General features: G+C 35.1%; 1 protein-coding gene across 4 annotated transcripts in view; it reads right to left on the reverse strand.

Moving 5' to 3' along the window:
* Positions 1–1,837: 1,837 nt before the first annotated feature.
* The window catches only part of CHIC1 (cysteine rich hydrophobic domain 1), a 74,916-nt gene continuing 53,562 nt past the window's right edge, over positions 1,838–23,191 (reverse strand). For 2 of the 4 annotated variants that reach the window (XM_047716117.1, XM_047716115.1), the window contains 2 exons: positions 9,856–9,912; positions 8,184–9,602 (listed from right to left, as the gene is read on the reverse strand). In XM_047716117.1, the coding sequence (XP_047572073.1) occupies positions 9,375–9,602; positions 9,856–9,912 (285 nt within the window). In that variant the 3' untranslated portion in view covers positions 8,184–9,374. The other 2 variants (XM_047716116.1, XM_047716118.1) reach the window with 2 other exon arrangements.

Consider the following 23,191-nt stretch of genomic DNA (forward strand, 5'->3'; position numbering starts at 1 on the left):
GTGTGAAAAAGAATTCTCTAAGTCAAGACATGTCTGTTGGAGGAATGGCTATGTCTTAGTTTGCAACCCTGATTTAACTCAACCTCCTACCTGGGGATGACATATAAAACCAAGCTGAGTGTACTGATTTTTGCTAGAAGTTGTAGGGTTGGCGGGCTCCGGGAGTGCCAGAGGAACATTAGAAATGACCGCTGGGTCCCGCCGTCTTCCAGCCTCCCCTCCCCCAACCCTTTCCTTAACCCTTGACTCCCCCCCCCCCCCCCCCCCCCCCCCCCCCGCCGAAAGGATGTATGCCCAGGTCACGTCTCCATAGGTAACCCGATATCTATGCAGGAAACAGATAAAAAACCTCCGCCAACCCCCTCCCAGTGCGACTTCCCCCACTCTGCTTTCCAGAGTGGCGGAACCTCGCCCGAGGGTGCCCACCTCCTCCCGGTGCAACTTTCCTGGCTCCCCTTCTCCTGAGCCCTGAAACTTCTCGGAGAGTGCCTTTAATAAATCTTGCCTTGCGCCCACTTCGCCTGGTGTCGTGTTTATCTCACCTATAAAACCGAACAGAAGTCACTCAGACAGAAGAGGGATTACAATTCAGATTTATGGTAACTATAACTGGAAAATTCTAGCATCCCCCAGAGAGTTTCCCACATTTAGGTAGGTAAATATCCTATACTGTGTTAAATATTATTTAATGACAGATATAAAGGCATGTGGCTTCAGCCCTCAATATTAGAAAATGTAATGTAAAAGTATTTTTCACATAGCACACCCAAATAGTTATCAGTAAAAAAGTATATAGATTTTTGCTCATCCATATAGTTATCAATAAAAAGTATAGATTTTTGCTCATCCATAAAGTTTCAAAAAAGAATTTAAAAACAAAACATGAAACTTCCAGTAGGTTTAAGTCTGTCATCTCTGCCTTAACAGTTCAAAATTTAAAGTCTTTAAAAAATACTCAGTATAATTACCAAAGAAGATGGGAAACATTACGTTTTTCTTTAAAAAATATTTAATTTATTTATTTGATAGAAAGAGGTCACAAGTAGGCAGAGAGGCGGGGGGGGGGGAAGCAGGCTCCCCGCTGAGCAGAGAACCCCCATATGGGGCTTGATCCCAGGACCCTGAGACCATGACCCAAGCGGAAGGCAGAGGCTTAACCCACTGAGCCACCCAGGCGCCCCTAAGTTTTTCTTGTTATTTTATATTTTCCTTCCTGCTTTGCTGAATTTGCAAAAGTTTGGCATAAATTTAAAAAATCTAATATTACATGCTCATTAGCTTGAGTAGTAAATCAAGTAGATGTTAACAATTGAATTTTTTTTATAACAAACTGTTGACAAGAGAGTCAAAACTTTTGCCAAGTAGCTTCACATCATAACATTTCTTTCACTTAAAAATATGCTTATTGAGGGTTTTGGAGGGGAGAGAGAGGAGGGGTTGGGTGAGCCTGGTGGTGGGTATTATGGAGGGCATGTATTGCATGGAGCACTGGGTGTGGTGCATAAACAATGAATTTTGGAACACTGAAAAGAAATAAAATTTAAAAAATATGGTTATTAAGGTGTAACATCACTTTTAATTTTGTAGTTCACAGGTAGGCATGCAAAGTAGTTTAGAAACAAATTCCTACTTAGGCAAATACTAAACAATGGGCACCACAAAGGCCCCTAAAGCTAAAACACAGCATGAATTACAGGATCAGACATAATACTAGCAAATGCACGAAGAAGAAGCAATATGCAAAATATAATTTTTAAAAAGAAGCCTTAGGTAACTACCTTAGAATGATGAAAACAGAAGTGAAGGAAGAAAGGAAGAGGCACCAAAAAATACAGAATTCATTAACATAGTTTTGCACTTTATTTTAATTTTGCATCCTGAGATAATAAAATTTCTATCTGACAAGTGAACAACAGAAGCAGCAGTGAAAGTTTCAGAAAGGCAGGTTCCTTCATTTTGGCACAGCTGTATATAGGTTGAGTTCTTTCAGGGGAGTCACTCCCAAACACGGGAGAAAAATAAATTCATTCCACGGGCTATGTAACAATACAAGATGCACGAATGTTCTTGGTTTGAATGGACATATCCACTTTTATTCTTTTCTGGTAAACCTGTCCCAATAGGAATCCTCTGCCAAAAAGTAGAAATCCTAGGCTTTTCAAATAGATGTTTTGATCAATGCCCATTTTCCAGCTACCAGCATTTCCTGTTTTTGCAGCTGAGATTCATTATTTGTATGTGGTTAGTCATGGAAGGCAAACTAGCTTGTAGATTATATAATTTCAAACACTTGTAATCTGTTCAAAGTTCAGGCATTAAAATAATTTTACACTATTTGCTTACTAGAAAAATGGAAAATTAAGAAAATTAAGCCAAGATAAAAGCAACAAAATAAGCAGGAATAAAAGGGACATTTGAGAAATTATTGCCTAGACTCATAATGAGTTTATACACAGAACTACTTTGAGACTCAGAAGTTGATATTTACTCCAATGCTAGAACATATAAAACTTTCCACATTTGCAATCCTATGTGTGTATATATAATTTACAAATACACACTCAAATAAATTAACTCAGTTATCCTGAAACAGAAGAGAACAGAAAGCAAATTCTAATCTGAAGTTATACAGGCCAATCTAATCAACACACACCCACACACACACACACAAATTAACTCAGTTATCCTGAAACAGAAGAGAACAGAAAGCAAATTCTAACCTGAAGTTATATAGGCCAATCTAATCAACACACACACACACACACACACACACACACACACACACACACATCCAGCATTTTGTTATTTAGGGACTGGGCAAGTAACTTGGGGAGAGGGTCAAATAATCAATAATCTTAGCTCCTTTGTAAAAGTGGTTTTCAGCATTTTCACCATAAGCATCCCTTTATTATTCCCTCCCCATGTTTTGAAGAATTTTATTTACTAAACTGCATGTAATAATAGGCTTTTTCATTCTTTTATTAATCAAAAGCAGAACTGTCATTTGCAACTTCTGATCGATGTGTGATAACCAGTGTTGTTAGGCAGGATTGAAAAAATATAAGTAAAATGCATGGAAAATCAATGTCTTAATTGGCTTATGTGGCAGAAATATGGGTAAATGTATGCTTTCTAGTATATTTTTTGAAATATTAAGAAAAAGGTTCAAGGATGCCCCCTGCTATCTTTATTCTGTCCCAAGTTGGGAACCACTGGTTTACATCCACCTGCTTTTCCTCCCTAAGTCAAGTATTAATGTAACACAATTACTCATGTTAACATATAGGGGATTAATAACAAAATTTACTACTGACAAAATAGATTAACTGCAACACTCATTCTGTAGAGTTTGACTGAGAAAGAAAACGTAACAACATAGATTTAAAGGAATCTATTTAGAAATTACAAAATTATGATATCCAGTATATCTTTCACTGAACTTGAAAAGCACATTAATATATGAAAAAAAAAATCCTCAATTCCCCTGTGAGGTAGGCCCAGATTATTGTCCCCACTTCCACAATGAGGACATGAGGTACAGAGGAATTAAGCAGCAGAACTAAGAATTAAACCAGAAGTGATTTGGGTTTGAGTTCCATACCACTTTTCTTTCTATCTAGTATTAATTTGTTCCAATAGATCTTTTTGAGGATATGGAACCTAGTAAGACACTGAAGCAGATATTGGATAGGATATGAACAATTTTCACATCAATGTCAAAGTGGTCCTCCCATATCTCCACTGTTGTCACAGTTATAATTCTTGCCTCAATACCAAATGCATAGTCAGATTCCACATATGCAAAACCCATAGATCTTAGCCTTTAATTCCTAGGGAAACTGCATTTCTTTTTATTACCATAGAGGGGCTGAGGTCTAGCAGGTATCAGGTTCTTTAGTCTGGGTGACATAAACACACATCAGTTAGGAGTCAGTTGGCAAATCAAACATTTACTGTGTGCAAGGCACTGTGAGAATTTCCACCAAGGGTAGTAGATCTGAGAAAAATCATTCTGGGACTCTGTAGAGTAAGAATTTCCTAAGGATTCCTAGAATCACAGAATATTAGTTTTTCTCTAATTTTCTGTCCAGCTCTAGGTTCAACCCCATGATTTTACAGATGAAGAGACTGAAATGTAATTTATGTGACTTGGCCAAAGCCCATAATATTAGGTCTTTTCCTCATTATAGTAAGAAGCTGACAAAGTTCACAGAAAATGGAATATATTCTCAGGTTGCCATCATGAAAATGAAAAGCTGGCTCAGAATCAAAAGAGAGAAATTTGGGGCAAGATAAAGATATACATATCCTTTCTTTTTTTAGTCTCTATGTTACATGAACAAGTAGTATCAATAAAATTTATTCCTTTTCTGTGGAAAATTTCCCAATAGTTCACCACTTAAAGGAATCCAAACAATCAGACAATTGTTGCAAAATGAATTTTTTAAAGCAGAATTTTATAGGCATAAGGGGACTTAACTTCAGTGAATTTGGGCATGTTATAACCAAATTAGCAAATATATTTCCATATGTGAAACTGCTCCAGTTAAACAAGTGTATATAATTTCTATATTCTCCTAAGCCAACACAGTTAATTCTGATGAAATATTATTTGGGGCTTTATGTTCGAGTAGTGAGGTTTGATTTTAAGTGGTGGTTTATGTGTAAACAAAATTAAAATGCTAATAATTTTTGAAACTCTTAATACATTTGGAAAAATGCTATTTGTTCTAAGCCTTACAAATGTTATGAGCATGGAACTTCATTCAAATTATGAAAAAATAAGAATAAATTTCATTAAAAATGGTAGAGTGCTAAATGTTAACACAGATAAATTGATCACATATTAGTGCTTATAGATCATAATATAAATAGTATGTACATTAAATACTTAAGTGGATTTTGGTAGGGCTTTAATCAAAGACCACTGTTCTTCCAGAACCATGTAAATTATATATTCACTAGCATTAGAATTATACCAGTTTTTTAAGTGATTGATAGTCCTGTCCTGTAATGCTTTATCACTAATGTATATGATTGGGGGAAAACTAGGAAACAGGCTTTGAATAATAAATAGAAGAAATATGCTAATGAAATATTCTTATACTTGAAAAGGACAGTTTTAAATCTAATGATCTATCAATTCATCCATTTTGTTTCCTTCAACATAAAATGTTATCTTTGTTCAAAAAAGACAAGGCACTTCTCCATCTTCTTCTAATGTTTGACTACAAAGATCTCGTTCTTAAATTAATATCATGGGTAGAAGGGAACAAAATGTAGTCGAAAAAGGTTAGGCCTTAATTTCATTTTATACATAATTTAGGTTTTTAAAGGGGGCACTGGGGATGGAGATATGTAATGAAACGTTAGAGAAGGAAGAGTTTTAACTTGTGACTTTAAAGCTTTGTGAGATTTAGATACTTTGGCAAATACATGTTATTTTCTCTGGAACCTACCACAGCAGGTTTCATAAAAGAATATCATGTAAAAAAGAAAGTCATGATTACTTTCTTCAACCAAAAACAGCTTTCATAAACATATTCTAACAACTTGATAGAAATAACCAAGTATGTTTCACCCTAAGGATAAAAGAAAAAGAGGTCAGTGGGGGAGGGATTATGACCACACAGTGTGCTTTGTCATTTCATTATTCACTGCTGCCAATTTCACTGAAAAGAAAACACCGTCCTCCCAAAATACCCAACCGGTAATTAGCCCCTTACGCAGGAAAATAGTTTGAAAAAGCATTCATATAAGAAAGAAAAAAGAAAGTTTGGTATTATCTGAGTAGTTCAAGAAAATAAGATGAATCAACCAGCATAATGAACAATAAAACAAATTTAAAAGCAATTAGAGTAGGTTTTTAAATTAAGTTTACAAATGCTGGCAAATGATTTTAATGACAAATACTACTGTAACTTAAGTTATATTCTGTCACCGTCAGATGCACTTTATTTCTGTCTCAATATTTGTTTCATGGAAACAATTCACCACTTCTTGCTGTTCTTTGAGCAAAAACAAGTGTGATTTATACATGGCAGAAAAAGTTATGATAACCAAATTCTAAATATACAGAAAAAATGAGATTTTAAGGACTGACACTTAAAATTATTCTATCATTGCTAATTAGAAATTTTGTATTATTCTGGAAATCAATTTTGGTATTAAACAGTCACAGTTTGAAGCATAAACCTGATGATATTAGCTGGAGCATAAACCACAGACAGAATTTTTCCCTGACCTTAGCTATAAAACAAGACATTTGGTATGCATTTTCAGAGGTTTCCACCTTGTCTATAAAAATACACATTTAATTTTGCAGCAGACAGACAAATGGTATTTTCAGGCACACATATTAAAAGTTAGAGATTCCGGGTAGCTTGGTGGTATAGGGGTAATGAGACTCTACAGAGGGAGTTGGAAAAGTATGCAAACAATTATTGTCATATATCAAAAAGTGTTTCTTTTTTTCCTCTTCTTTTACTGGTCTAGGACTATGGATTTCAAATTAGGCATAAATTTTAAAAGTGACTTTAAAATACTTGACTTTGTATGAAAAAATGACTGTTTTCTTCACTGGGATAAATGTCTAAAAATTTTTTACTCTAGTTAAGAGTAAGATGACAAATAGGATATTTTTGAGTCTCAGATTCTTTTAATTTATTTTTAGCAATAGGAATTACAAATAATGCCTATATACAGGCATACATTTGCAGTTGAAATAACACAACATAAAGCTTTATACTTATGCTAAAAATTCAAATTAAGTGTGGTATTATCATTCATCTTACTTGTGAAGAGGAAAAGAAAAATAGGTATATATAAATGAAAAGGCTACATGTGTGAATTTATAAACTAAAATACTTTTGTCTAAGTACTTGTCTTTCCTTATTAGTAATATCCAAATGTTTAAAAAAGATCCTCAAAAAAATAAAGAATATTTTTATCACTTATGAATCAGCCACTATATATTCTTTAGGTACAGCTTCTCAATTAGCTCTCTCTCTTTCCCAAAGTAGAATATCAGAACTTCAAAAGGGATTAGTGTGGCTTACATGAGGATCTAGGCACCTCCCAAGAATGTGAAATCTTGAAACACTCCTTAAAGATCATAATTGTGTGTATTTTCAAGTGAGGGAAAGGGTACATAAAAGGCAATAAATAAGGACAGTGAAGCTGTGAAATGTGTTGGATGTCAAATGAATTTTTTGGGGAGTGGGAGTGGAGGACAAAATGGGAATTACTGAATTAAATGGAAAAACTAAGGTTCTTGGTTTCAGGTGCAATGCAGAATATCTCAGACAATGATTTCAATTTTAATCCACTCATTACAAAGGGCAATCCTGCCCTACACCTGAAATTTTTAACAAACTCATTATGGCTCTGCCATAAAACAGCATGTTAACAGTCTACGCATTCAAGAGGATGCTTGCGAACTTCATTCATATTTAAATATATGTAGATTTGTTGGCAATACAGTAAGAGTAATATTACGTTCTGTAAACCATGGCATATCACATTTTATGTTATGCAAAGAGACAATATTTACAAGTCTTTTAAGAGTTTAAATATTTTATCCACTAACATAAGTGATAATTTAGCAAAGTGCAGGACAAAACCAGTGCTATTAATTGCATGTCCTTTAAAAGCAAGTAAGAGTAAAACCATTTCTAAAAGCTACCAAAAGCTTATTTACTTATGTCCAGTAAGGGATTACAGAGCATTAAGTAGCCTAGAAAAATGATGCATATTTAGAAACAGTGAGTATGAAAATTATAAGGCAGCATGCTCAGAACAAATTTTTGTTTCTGTTTTTTAAACACCGGCACTGATGATTTATCTTTAGTGGCAACTATATATATACATATACGTCTTTGTATGTGTATTTATTTAAAAATATAGAGTGCAAAACACAAGCTTCATTAACAAAAAAAGGATGTGCAAATTTTCTTCTTAAACCAACACAAATAAAAGAGTAAGGAGAATATTCTAAAGAATAATAATAAGAAGAAATAAGGAATAAGTTGAACACAGCAAAGGAGACCATCTTCATTCCAAAATCATCTACAAGGCACTAAGGGTAGGAAATGACAAGTAACACAGAAGTGACTGAATAAAATTCCTCAGTCAGGTCGGAATATGGGATATTTTGGTAAGAATTCTATTAGTATTACCTGTAAAATAAAAACAAACAGAATATATTGACAAAATAATTTTCATTTGCTAGAACATATATAACCCAGAAAGTCTATAATCACTTTTCACAGGATGTACTTTGGTCCTCTAGTATAAAGTAAGCAAAATATATAAAACAGTTATAAAAAGAATTTACTATAACTTATCATTAGATTGGCAATTAAATCAAATTGGCAAACATAACTACTTATTGTAACTGACAGTTTCTATGACCTAATTCATGTAATTATTTGTTTAGGTGCAGAAAAGCAAACCGTCTTACATTATTATCTCCATCCATCTATACTTCCTCTCACCCACCTTCTTTTTTTTTTTTTTGACAAAGTAGAAGGGATTAAAACTGTGTTTTACAGATTAGAAAAAAATACCTTTATCTATATTACATCTATATATTTTTCAGTTAAAGCTGCTGATATTGGTTATTACCATCTTTTACAAGTTGTCTGTAAAATATAATGAAACATCCAAATGGATTAACACATTTTAATTAAAGACTGGAAATATAATAATAAAAACCAAAAATATTTATAAACTATATAAATTTATATGCTAACTTATATTTAGATATATGTTGTATATATATGTTATTTACAAATTTAATGTGTAAATTTATAATACTTTATATAAGGTTTTATCTATAGTGCATTTTAGATTTGTGGTCATTTGCACATTTTTCCCCCTAGCTATCCAAAATGGAGGAAAATGGCATAATAATCCTTATTTATGATACGGAAATGGAATGTTTACATTATATATATATATATATATATATATATGTCAGCAATTTGAAGTTTAGATAAGTTTCATATTCTTTTGAATGTTTATGATGCTGAAGTTATACATTGGTTATAGGTAAATTTGTGTTTTGTGATTAAGACTGCATAGCTTTTGGTAAAAAAAAAAGAGCGTATCATTTCTTTATTGAAAATTAAGTGTTAGCTAAGACAAAAAGCTAGGAACATGAATTCAGAAGTCAATTCCTATTTTATGCAAGTTTTGTCAAGATCACATTTAGAAATATTTTGTTCAACAGCAGTTGTGCTCATTATCATATGTGATATTCTGCACCTATGTGAAAAGAAGATTAAGGTTGGGCAATGTTTTCATTGCAGCATACTAGCTGACATTTTTCTCAGATCTAAGTAATTACTAGCTTTCAAGATATTTTCTGTTGGCTACAAATGTAAGGAAGATGGAAGGAAACCTCTATGTTCCAATGGACAGAAGTTTAGGCTGAGGAGGAAAAAAACGTAGAAAGAAGAACCGACAAATGATAAGCACAGTAAAATGTAACATTTAGAATGGAATCCAAAAAAAGTAACTAAAAACAACTGCATACTTACATACTCCATCATATTGCTAGTTTCGCATTTCCTTTTAGTCAACTTCCAGTGCAAAGCAAGCTAAGAAAGTACAGTTAAGAATTTCGATATCAATTTATATTAATTATTACCTATAACATTTGAATAAATCACCAAGAACCATCCAGGAAAAAGCACAAAACACATAAAATAGCATTTAAAATAACTTGTAAAGAATATATATTAAAATTGAATATTCTCTAATCCATTCTTTTGTGGCCTGAAAAATTCTCATCTTATCAATTTAATAATGCAAATATGTAAGTGGGGCACTTATTTGCTTAAACTTTCTTACCTTGTGATATAATCTGTTATTTTCCCATTCTAATAACTTCTGAATTGATCTTCTGGTCTAAGAGGAAGAATCAAGACTTTGTTACAAGATGAACTGAAGAACTTTGTAAACTATGTGTATATTTTTCTGCTTGTTTGTAAAATCCAATTATCTTCTCTTCTTGTTTTTGCATTAGAAATCAGAAAAAAGGCAAGGTAACTGACAGAAACTGCCAAAAGAGGAGTAATATCTTGAGCAATTATTATACTGTTATTGTAAGATCTCTTTCTCTCCCTCTTCACACACCCATGCGTATATATGGGATTTTAATATATACTTTTCAAAATGAAATATGTACAAACTGTTCTGTGTTGTGAGTCCATTTACTGGACTACTATGAAATCAATACTGATACAGCTAGTAGTCCACTTAAATGGACCTAATCTTGACTTTCACATATCTTTTCATAGGGTTACTTTTTCAATATACATGCAATATACCAAGTTAACCTGAATCCTCACAGAAAGTCTTCCTATAAGAGCTCCTAGCACAAATGCCTGGCATATGGTAGTCACTCCAGATCTACAAGTTGACTAAAGCAAGCCAACATATATCAGAATTTCCACTGACAAGAACATGTTAAAAACAGCTAATCAGAAAACTTTATTTAGAGGAAAAACTGTAAATGAGAAGCAGCACTGTCCTAAACAAGGGGACAGAGACTGAATTTCTCTATTGGAGTGCATATATGTTGTAGGGAGGAAGAAAAGTTTGCAAAACCTTCAAAAAAAATTAAGTTAAAGTCTACTATGCATTTTCAACTCTTATTTGGAAGAGTTTTATTAGGTTTCTGATAAAGAAGTCATGGTTAAAATTTAAAACTACTCCTCAAAATTGAATGCTTTACAAACCCGTATCTGAAATGGTTTCCAAAGCACCAACTTAGATACTATTCCATTTGTGGAACTATGTCAGTTAACAATCAATGGCAATTATATTCAGTTCATTCACAGTAGGTCAGAATGACAACAATGCCAGTTGGAGTGCACCATGGGGTTACTGTACTTGATAGAATCTCTAAACAAAATCAGATGGGTACGAAGACATTGAATTAGTAATTATAAATCTTTTCCCAAAGAAAAAGTCAGGCCCAGATGGTTTCAAAGATGAGTTCTACCAAAAAGTTAAAGAAGAAATAATACCATGACAATAAACACAAACTCAACAAAATACAAGCAAACTGAATCTAACAACATATGAAAAAGATCATATCAACCAAGCGGAATTTATCTGAGGAACACAAAAATAAATTGCTGCAATACATTATATTAATAGAATAAAGGACAAAAAAAGGACATGATCATCTTAACAGATTTGAAAAAGGCTTTGAATAAAATCCAATATCCATTCATTATAAAAATCCTTAAAAATTAGGAATAAATATGAACTTCCTCAACCTGATAAAGGGCATCTACGAAAAAACTACAGCTAATATACTTAATGAAAAGAGGCTGTTTTCCTCTTAAGGTCAGGAAAAAGACAAGAATGTCTCCTCCCCCTACTTTTATTCAACTGTATGAGAAAATTTATTCAAGTGTACTAGAAAGAATAGGGAGGGCAATTAGACAAAAATAAGAACTAAAAGGCATCCAGATTGGAAATGAAAAAGTGAAACTGTCTTCATTTGCAGACATGACCTTGCATAGAGAAAACACTAAGGAATCTGAAACCATGATCCATAGGGTTAATGAAGTTAAAACTGTCACTAGCAAGACCCTCACTGACTATCCCTTCTTCACAAGAATGCTAAACCTTAACCTTTTAGAGGCAAACAGGAAGAGCTCAGGCAGGCTTAGACCAGTTTGAGCTTGACCACGGACTCACACCTGTGGAGATGGACCATGGAGTGTCCACAGTAGCTTCTACCTCATTATAATATCTGCTCAGGAGGAATACAAACCTCATCAGCGTAACATACAATGTGTTACAGGCATATTTCCTATATATGTGGATATGACGTTTTACCTCTACATGCAAAGACAAATCCCTCCCCACTTTTCTGAATATTCATCCTGTCCCTAAATAAAAGAAATCCATTTACCCCCACTCAGGAGTCATGGCTTTGGGAGTTATTCCCCATGATTTTCTTATTTGTTGAAGTAAAGTTTTGTGTGACAACTCCACCTGATGTAGTCTCTATCTATAATTTCCCAAGGAGTGAACTCACTTTAGTTATTAGGTTACAAATCCACTAAAACATTACTAGAATAAGTCAGCAAGTTTGCAGGAAACAAGATTTTGGTAGGTAGAATTCTGGCTCCCAAGATCTTTACCTCCTGGAGTTACACCTGTGAATACGTTACATTATGTTGCAAAGGGGTGTTGCAGATGTAACTCAAGGTACTAATTATTTGGCTTTAAAACAGAGGGATTATTTTAGATTACTTTGGTGGACCCGATGTGATCTCAAGGGCCCTTAAAAGTAGAGAACTTTTTCTGGCAGTTAAAAGGACAGTCAGAGGGATCTGAAGCAAGAGAAGAACTCAAACCACCACTGCTAGCTTTAAGACAAAGATGTAAGGACCTATTTTATATTTTTATTTTAGCCAGAGGCTTCCATTGAGGTTAAACAATAACTTTGTTGTTTAACCCTTAAACTGTCCCTGCTCCCCTTCCCCCAGGGGAACCTACTTAAAAAACAAGCCCCGGAAACCAGCCTCAGGTAACAAAGCTCAAATACAAGGGTGGGTCAGGCCAGGTGGAGACATCCGATCAGTGGGGGCGCATACTGTCTCCTAGCTACCAAGGTGATGGGCTAGTTCCTATGGCTACTGTAGGGTGAATTGTAATTCAATTAGCCACCTGTGTGTGGCCAGGCCCAACCACAAGGCCTTTGCTCTATAAAAGTTAGTTTGGAAAGCAGGGAGGGGTCGCCCTCTCTTGTAAGAGGTGCGTCCCCAAACGTTCGGTTAGATTCTTGATGCTTGGAGCGCATAAAGCTTTGCTTGACCTTCGCTTTGTATCAGTCTTGCTCCTTTAATCACGGACCCATTATTGGGGCATAACAAGAAAGGCCACACGGAAAGTATAAGGACATGATTTATGCAAAAAGCTGAGGGAGTTTGGAAGCAAGTTCTTTCCCAGAATCTCTAGAAAGGAATACAGAGAGCCCTGCCATCACCTTAACTTTGGCCTTGTGAGATCTTAATATGAAAACTGTTTTAAACCATTAAATTTGTTACATTAGATAGAAAAATAACATGAGGCTCAACCTGTAAAAAAATCAATTGTATTTGTATACACTAGTAATGAACAATCTGAAAATGAGAGTAACGGACCATTTACAATAGAATTGAGAAAATATTTAGAAATAAATTTAACGAAAGAAGTATAAGACTTGTAAACTTAAAACTAAAAAAATGGCTAAAATACATTAAAGAAGAGGTAAATATATGGAGAGATATCCTATGTTCATGAATCAGAAGACTCATGGAATAACATTCGCAACAATGGTGCTGGGACAATTGTATATCCAAAAGAAAAATTATGAACTCAGATACCTATCTCACAGCATGCATGAAAATTAACTCAAAATGGATCAAAGACCTAACCATAAGAGGTGAAATTTTAAAACAACTATAAGAAAACAGGAGTAAATCTTTGGGATCTTGAGTTAGGCAAAGCACCCTTAGATATGAAGCAAAAAGTACAAGCAAGAAAAATTTAAAAACGATAAATATGACCTAGTCAAAATTACAAATTTTTGTGTGTCAAAGATACCATTGAGAAAGTGAGAGCCCTTCCAGAATAGCCATGTGAGAACCTAAGGGAAATTTCTTCCTTGTAGAGATAACTATTAAATTGATCAAGTACTAGCAAGGATACTCAATCAAATGTTCCAGAGATTGACCAAAGGGATTATAACAGATTGACAAGTATTTATTCAATAAAGTTATGGACAATAGCTAAGAACATTGGGAGGCCTTGGTAATAAAGCTAGGTAATACACCCATATCTCCATTGCTCTACATTGTGGAAGAACTATTTTAACAAGCTTGGGAGCTGTGTGGCAGGTGGTTCCCCATAGCTTCCAGCTCCCTGGAGTGGAATTGCTTTCCTGGGTAAGGGCAGCATCTACTTCCCTAATGCTAACTTCTACAAAATAGGCAAAACAGTTGGTGAAAAGTGCAGTCCCCCTTTCTGTCACATATCTATATTGTGGGAAAGCTGATATATTTGGCTTGACAACTGAGTGGCAGTTCCCATCCTCTCAGCTTCCTAGGGTAGAAATATTCTGGGTAGATTTGACAGATAGTGAATATTAGCAGATCCTACCCTCCACGGCTCTGGGCTAAAAAAATCCACAGCTAATATCATACCAAATAAGAAAAAAATCATAAATCATAAAATTATTCCAAAACCTGAGAGCTTTTCCTCTAAGACAGGAAAATTCCTCTAAGACAGGAAAAAGACAATGATGCCCACATTTATCACTTCTATTCAACACAGTACTGGAAATTCTAGACAGGTCATGTTGGCAAGAAAATCAATAAAAGGCATCTAAATTAAAAAGAAAGAAGGAAAATTATCTCTGTTTATAGGTGATTTATTTTATGTGTAGAAAACCCAAAAGAATGTACAAAAAAAAAATCTGTTATAGCTAACAAATTCAGCAGTGTTTCAGGATATGAAATCAACATGTAAAATTCAGTTGCATTTTTACTTTTTTAAAGATTTGATTTATTCATTTGACACAAAAAGAGAAAGAGAATGAGCCAGGGAGAAAGGCAGAGGGAGAGGGAGAAGCCGACTCCTAGCTGAGCAAAGAGCCTAATTTGGGGCTCAATTCAGGAACCCTGTGATCATGACCCGAGCTGAAGACAGATGTTTAACTGACTAAGCCACCCAGTTGCCCCCAAAATTCAGTTACATTTCTATATAATAATAGTAAATAATTCAAAAAAGAAATTATGAAAATAATTACATTTGCAGTAGCACCAAAAAGAATAAAATAATAATAAACTTAAGCAATGAGGTGAAAGATGTGCACACAGAAAATTACAAAACATTGCTAAAAGAATTTAAAGACCTAAATAAATGTAAAGACATCCTGCGTTCATGGATTAGAAGACTTAATATTGCTAAGATGACAATATTATCCAAAATGATCTATAGATTCAATGCAATCCTTATCAGAAGCCCAGTGACATTTTTATAGAAATAGAAAAACATCCTAAAATTCATACGGAATTAAGAGACCACTATTAGGCAGTAATCTTGAAAATGAAGAATATGAAGGACTCATATCTCTGGATTTCATAACTTAGTACAAAGCAATGGTAACAAAAAAAATGGTATTGGAATAAAGACAGATATATAGACCAATGGAATAGAATAGAACCCAGAAATAAACCTTTGAATGTATATGGTCAACTATTTTTCAACAAGAGTGCCAACCATTCAATGGGAGAAAGGAATAGTCTCCAATAAATGCTGCAAGGAAAACTGGATATCCACATGCAAAAGTATCAAATTGGACCCTAAACTTACACCACATACAAAAATTAACTCAAAATGGATCAAAGAACCAAACATAAGAGTGAAAACTATAAAAGTCTGTGAAGAGAACATTGGAGACAATCTTCATAACATTGGATTTTGCAATTTCTTGGCCCCTGACATTGAAAGCATGGGCAAAAAGGGGAAAATAGTTTAACTGGACTTCATAAAAATTAAGATCTTTTATGCATCAAATGACACTATCAAGAGAGTGAAACAATTATCTACAGAATGGAAGAAAATATTTGCAAATAATCAGAATACATAAAAACTCCCCCAACTCAACAATAAACAAATTAGTTGCAAAATGAACAAATTACCTATTATTAGAAATGGCCAAGAGTACATGTAAAAAGGCTTAACACAAGTCATTAGAGAAATGCAAAGCAAAATCACAGATACCACTTCACACCTATTAGAGTGGCTATTATCAATAAGAAGGAAAATAGCTAATGTTGGTAAGGATTTGCAGAAATTGGAATCTTTATGCATTACTGATGGGAATGTAAAATGGTGCAGCTCCAATGGAAAGTCTTTCTTTTTTTCAAAAAGCTAAACAATTACCGTATGTTTACATATTCTATTCCTAGGTATACTTCCCAAAAGAACTGAAAGTATGGACTTGAACATATATTTATGCAGCAATGTTAAATGCAGTATTATTCACAAAAGACAAAAAGGTGGTGAGAATTCAGGTGTCCATCAACTGATGAGTGGATAAACAATGTGGAATATAAATAGAATGGACTGTTATTCAGCCATATAAAGGAATTAAGTTCTAAAACATGCTATGACATGGATGAACCTTGAAGACATTAAGCTAAGCAAAACAGTGTCAGGGCAAATACAGAATTACCCTATTTATATGAGGTATCCTAGGGTAGACAAATTTGCAGACACAGAGAGTAGATTAGAGGTTACCAGGGTCTGAGGGGAAGGGGAATGAGGAGTTATTATTTAATGGCTACAGAGTTTCTGTTAAGGTAATGAAAGATGTGAAAATAGGTAATGGTAATGGTTATACAACATTGTGAATGTACTTAATGCCAATGAACACTTAAAATGGTAAACTTTATGTTATGTGTATTTTACTACTATAACACATTTTCAGAAAAATCCAGTAAACACAGTAGAAACCAAGAAATGATATCATTAGTTGACCAAAATATAAGGAATTTCTGTATGATATAGATGACCCCACCCTCAAATGAAAAAACTGAAATTTAAAAAATGCCTGAATGCAGACATCTTGGTATGAAAGTATAGGAGCCTGAAAAAGAAGCAAAGATGAACTTGAAGTAACTTTAAATATGCACAGCAAGGAGGACATGTGCACCAAAAAAAAAAAAAAAGGAATTAAGTTTCTTATAACAAAGGAATATAATATGGCATGCCATGACCAGAAATAAAAAAATGAAATTATGATGTCAATGGCTCATTAAGTAGAAAATATCTACAAGGAGACAGAAATTATTAAGAAGAACCAAATGGAATTCTAGAGTTGAGGATTACAAAACTAAAATAAAAGAACACAAAGTAGATTTGAATTAGAAGAATAATCAGTGAACTTGAAGACAGATCAAAAGATAATATGTAATCTCAAAGCACAGAAAAACAGAATGAAGGAAAATGAAAACAGCTTCAGAGAAATGTTAGACATCATTAAGGGCACCAATACACATATACTGGGAGTACCATAAAAAGACAAGAGCAAAAGAGAAGAAATATTTAATGCAATAATGGTGAAAACTTCTAAATTTAATGAAAAATATTTATCTACACATCTGGGAAGCTCAAGAGGTCCAAGCAGGAATAAACCATAAGGAGATCCATAGCAGATACATTATATTATAATGTTGAAAAACAGAAAAACTGAAAATCATGAAAGCAGCAAGATGAAATTACTAATTACTTACATGGAAACTACAGTAAGATAAATAGCTGACTTCTGATTAGAAGCAATGTAGGGCACAAGGCAGTTGGTAACAGATTGAAAGTGATGAAAGAAAAAAAGACTGTCAACTTTAGAAAATGAAGGTAATCCATTTAGGCATGTAAAGGCTTGGAAGTTATCTCTCCTGCCCACATATCAAGAAGGAAAAAAACAAAACAAAAACCTGAACCACCTGAAAGCCAACTCCCCTTAGATTCATCAGAGAAGAGAGGTTGTAAAGACTGGAGAGATACACAGATGGATACAAATAAGCACAATTTACCAGGGTAGAAACATAGGAGAGGAAAACTCTGTGGGAACCAGAAGTAGGGTAGCAGGACCTGAACTTGACGAATTGCTGGAAGCTGGAATCTCAGTGGGGACAAGTTTGAGAGTTAAAAATTCCAAAGAGGCCCAGTCTTGGGGAAGATTCCCACACTTTGAGTTTTATTACCAAAAGCCTTATCAGGTTCTCACAGTGACTGGAGAAAAATCCCTTCATCCTCCCAGTAGGAAAAGGGAAAGAACAGCCACTTTTAAATATTCCCAGAAGGGACGCCTGGGTGGTTCAGAGTTAAGTGTCTGCCCTTCAGCTCAGGTCATGATCCCAGGGTCCTGAGATTGAGTCCGGCATCAGGCCGGGAGGCTCAGTGGGGAGCCTTGCTTCTCCCTCCGACTGCCGCTCCTCCTGCTTGTGCTCTCTCGCTCTCTGACAAATAAATAAGTAAGCCTTAAAAAAAAATATGGCCAAAACATTCTGTTCTTAAAGACTGTTCTTAAGAGAAGCTATTGTACCAGAGCCTGACCAAGCTCGGAGAAGGCAAAGACAGAAGTCCAGCACCCTCCAGCCTTCCTTTCTCACCTAAAGGGGAAAACAAAAAACTGGGAAGCACTTGTGAAGGGCAAAGCTCAGGGGCACAGGGTTACTAAAAAACAGGCCAAATCATAGTAGTACAGAGTACTTCCAAATCTTCCAACACCTTACCACTATGTCAGTAAGATTTCTTATGATATGGGAATACAACTGAAAGAACTGTGCATCTCAGACAATATTTAAAATAAATAAGTCAGATGGATGAAAAGTATAGCATAAGGAATACAGTCAATAACACTTAATAACTTTGTATGATGACAGATGGTAACTATACTTATTGTGGTAATAAGTATTGTGTAATGTAGAGAATTGTTGAATCACTATGCTGTACACTTGAAACTAATGTAACATTGTATGTCAACTGTATTTCAAAAAACAAAAAAAAACAGGCAGAAAGTGAAGATAATTTACTTATAGTCCTTTACACTAGAGAATTTGTTAAATAAATTGTTAGATTAAAGAACAAAAAAAGAAGTATCTAGGGAAATCTAAAGAAAACAGGCCAGACAAAACCAAGGACACTGGGGAAAGTTTAGTTTCCAACACTGACAACTACAGCAAACAGTAAATACAGCCAAATGCCTGATAACATAAAATCTTATTTAAAGACCTGTTTACCTCAGTTTCTTTTACCTAGTACATATGTGTGGCTTTCAAACAAAAAGTAAACACAATAAAAAAAAACAGCAAAAAAAGTAGAAGTCATACTAAAAGACACCACAAGCATCAGAACCAGACACAGAAATGGCAGAGAGGTTAAAATTATCAGACTGGGAATATCAATCAACCAAGACTAATATGTCACATGTAATGCAAAAAGTGGACAACATGAAAGAACAGATATGGACGATGTTAGCAGAGAATCAGACAGATACAATGTTAGCAAAGAAATGGCAACTGTAAGAAAAACTCAAAAGGAAATGGCAGAAAGCCAAAATACCATAACAAAATAAAGAACACCTTTGATGGGCTCATCAATAGACTGGGCATGGTTGAAGTGAAGATTAAACATATACCAATAGTAACTTTCAAAACTAAAATAAAAGGAAAAAAAAAAAAGAAGCAGAACATCCCAGAACCAGCGGTCAATTATAAAAGGAGGAATAGATGTATAATAGAAATACCAGAAGGTAAAGAGGGAAATGAACAGGCAGGAAGAAAGGAAGAGGAAGTATTTAAAGTAATAGTGACAAGATAATTTCCCCCAAATTAATGAAAGGCATCAAACCATAGGTTGAGGAAGCTCAGAGAGTACAAAGCTAGATACTCAAAAATCTATACCTAGTAATCTCATATTTAAACTGCAGAAAGTATGGGCGCCTAGGTGGCTCAGCTACTGGGCACCTGCCTTTGGCTCGGGTCAGGATCCCAGGGTCCTGGCATAGAGCCTTGCATTGGGCTTCGGGCTCCGTGGGAAGCCTGCTTCTGCCTCTCCCACTCCCCCTGCTTGTGTTCCCTCTCTCACTCTCTCTCTGTCAAAATAAATAAATAAATAAAATCTTTAAAAAAATAAATAAACTGCAGAAAAATCAAGGAAAATTCCTGAACAAAGCCAGAGGGAAAAATGCCTTACATATAAAGGAACAAAATAAGAGTTATATCAGACATCTCTTTAGATCTCATGTGAGACAAGAAGAGAGTGGAATGAAATAAAGTGTTAAAAGTACCCCCAACCTAGAATTCCACACCCAGCAAATAAATATAGGCTTTCAGACAAAAAGTTGAGGGAACATGTCAACAATAGAACTGTCTTGCAAGAAATGTTAAAAGTTCTTCAGAGAGAAGGAAAATGCTATATTTAAGATACTTAGATCTTCAAGAAGGTTTAGAGAAGGAAAAAAATGAAGGTAAAATAAAATAGCTTATTTCTTTTATTCTTGTTTTTTTTTTTTTAGTAAAAGTTTTCATGCTTCTCAACTTGAGGGTTAAATTGGGGTATTTCTCTTATTGTTAATTGATCTAGCAGGTAATAATTTGCTCAAAATAATAACAACACATTCAATGATGTTAGCTTATGGATAAGTAAAACAAATGGCAGGAATGTTATAAGGGATGGGAAGGAGAATTGGAAATACTCTGTAAATAAGGTACTTCCACTACCTGGGAAGTGGTATTGTGTTATTTGAAAGTGGTCTTGAATTGGTTATATATATATATATATATATATATATATATATATATATATACTACAAACTTACTTTAGTTGGCCACCCCTCAAAAAAAGATTAAAAAGTAGGATTATTGATATTTTAAGGGAAGATAAAAAAAAGATATACAAAATACTCAGTTAAAATCAGATAAGACAGGGCGCCTGGGTGGCTCAGTGGGTTAAGCCGCTGCCTTCGGCTCAGGTCATGATCTCAGGGTCCTGGGATCGAGTCCCACATCGGGCTCTCTGCTCAGCAAGAAGCCTGCTTCCCTCTCTCTCTCTCTCTCTCTCTGCCTGCCTCTTCGTCTACTTGTGATCTCTCTCTGTCAAAAAAAAAAAATCTTTAAAAAAAAATCAGATGAGACAGAAAAAGACTAGGAGACAAAAGCAAAAACAGGAACAAAGAACAAGAGCAATGAATAGAAAACACTAATGAACATGGTAAATATTAACCCAACTATATCAATAATCACTGTAAACATCAATGGTCTAAATACACTGATTAAAGATTGTTAGCAGATCAAAAAAAAAGGATTCAACTACACATTGTCTGTGAGAAACCCACTTTAAATTTAAATGTAAAATCATATTGGACTAAAAGTGAAGGGATGGACAAAGATATATCACGGTAATGCTAATCAAAGGAAAGCTGGAGTTACTTTAGTAATTTCAGACAAAGCAGATTTCAGAGTGGGGAAAATTATCAAATACAGTGATAAAAAGGTCAGTTCTTGATATGTCATGGGCATATCAAAAAAGCATCAAACTATGTGAGGCAAAAACTGACGGAACTGCTAGGAGAAATAGAAGAATCCACTCTTTTTAAAAAGATTTTATTTATTTATTTGACAGAGAGAGAGACAGTGAGAGAGGGAACACAAGCAGGGGGAGTGGGAGAGGGAGAAGCAGGCTTCCTGCTAAACTGGGAGCCTGACAGGGCTCAATCCCAGGACCCTGGGATCATGACCTGAGCTGAAGGCACATGCTTAATGACTGAGCCATCCAGGTGCCCTGAGGAATCCACTCTTAAAGCTGGAGACTACAACAGCCCTTTACCAGTAATGAATAGATCAATCAGGCAGAAAGTCAGTAAAGACATAAAAAAACTCAATAGCACCATTGATCAGCTGGATATAATTAACATCTACAGACTACTTTATCAAACAGTAGCAAACTACATATTATTCTCAGGCTCACATGGAATATTCATCAAGATAGATCACATTCTGGGTCCTAAAACACAACTTAACATATTTCAAAAAAGCAGAAATCATGCAATGCATACCCTCAGACAACAGTGGAATTAAACTAGAAATCAACAACAGAAAGGTAGCTGGCGGGGGGGGGGGGGTGGCGCCTGGGTGGCTCAGTGGTTAAGCCTCTGCCTTTGGCTCAGGTCATGATCTTGGGATCGAGTCCCACATCGGGCTCCCTGCTCAGCAGGGAGCCTGCTTCCTCCTCTCTCTCTGCCTGCCTCTTTGCCTACTTGTGAGCTCTCTGTCAAATAAGTAAATAAAATCTTAAAAAAAAAAAGAAAGGTAGCTGGAAAATTCCCAAACATTTAAGAGATTAAACAGCACATTTCTTTCTTTTAGGGTGGGGGAGGAGCAGAGGGAGAGAAAATCCCAAGCAGGCTCCATACTCAGCACAGAGCTGGATGCAGGGCTTGATCTCACAACCCCAAGATCATAACCTGAGCGGAAATCAAGAGTCAGATGCTTAACCGACTGAGACACTCAGGTGTTCCTAAATAGCACATTTCTTTTTTAAAAAAATTAAATTTGGGGCACCTGGGTGGCTCAGTTCGTTAAGCGACTGCCTTTGGCTCAGGTCATGATCCTGGAGTCCTGGGATCGAGTCCCATATCAGGCTCCCAGCTGAATGGGGAGTCTGCTTCTCCCTCTGACCTCCCCTCTCATGCTCTCTCTCTCTCAAATAAGTAAATAAAATCTTAAAAAACAAAAACCAAAAAACACCTATGAGCACCAATTGGCCATTTCAATAACAATCTCTTTGGCTAGAAACATTTAAAAAAATTTAAATTCAATTAGCCAACATAAAGTACGTCATTAGTTTCAGATATAGAGTCCAGTAATACATCAGTTGCATTTAACACCCAGTGCTCATCACATCACATGCCATCCTTAATGCCTATCACCCAGTTACCCTATCCCTCCCCCATCTCCCCCCCCAGCAACCTTTGGTTTGTTTCCTATAGTTAAGAGTCTCTCATGGTTTGTCTCTCTATCTGATTTCTTCCCATTCAGTTTTCCCGACTTTCCCCTATGATTCTTTGCACTATTCCTTAAATTCCACATGAGTGGAAGCATATGATAATTGTCTTTCTCTGATTAACTTATTTCACTCAGCATGATAGCCTCCAGTTCCATCCACACTGATATAAATGTAAAGATTTCAACCTTTTTGATGGCTGCGTAATATGCCATTGTATACCTATACCACGTCTTTTTCCATTCATCTAGATGCCAAAGGACATCTGGCTCCCTCCACAGCTTGGCTATTGTGGACACTGCTGCTATAAACATTGGGGTCCATGTGTCCCTTTGGATCATGCATTTGTATCTTTGGGGTAAATACCTAGTGGTGCAATTGCTAGGTCATAGGGTAGCTCTATTTTTAACTTCTTGAGGAATCACCATACAGTTTTCCAGAGTGGCTAAACAGCACATTTCTAAATAATATAGATCAAGAAGGAATCTCAGGAGAAACTTAAAAATATATAAAACTAAATAAAAATGAAAACACAACTAATCGAAATTTGTGGGATTCAGTGAAAGCTGTGCTTAGACAGAAATTTGCAGCATCAAATGCATAGAGTAGA

The sequence above is a fragment of the Lutra lutra genome, chromosome X, assembly GCF_902655055.1.
Source record: "Lutra lutra chromosome X, mLutLut1.2, whole genome shotgun sequence".
Classification (NCBI taxonomy): Eukaryota; Metazoa; Chordata; class Mammalia; order Carnivora; family Mustelidae; genus Lutra; species Lutra lutra.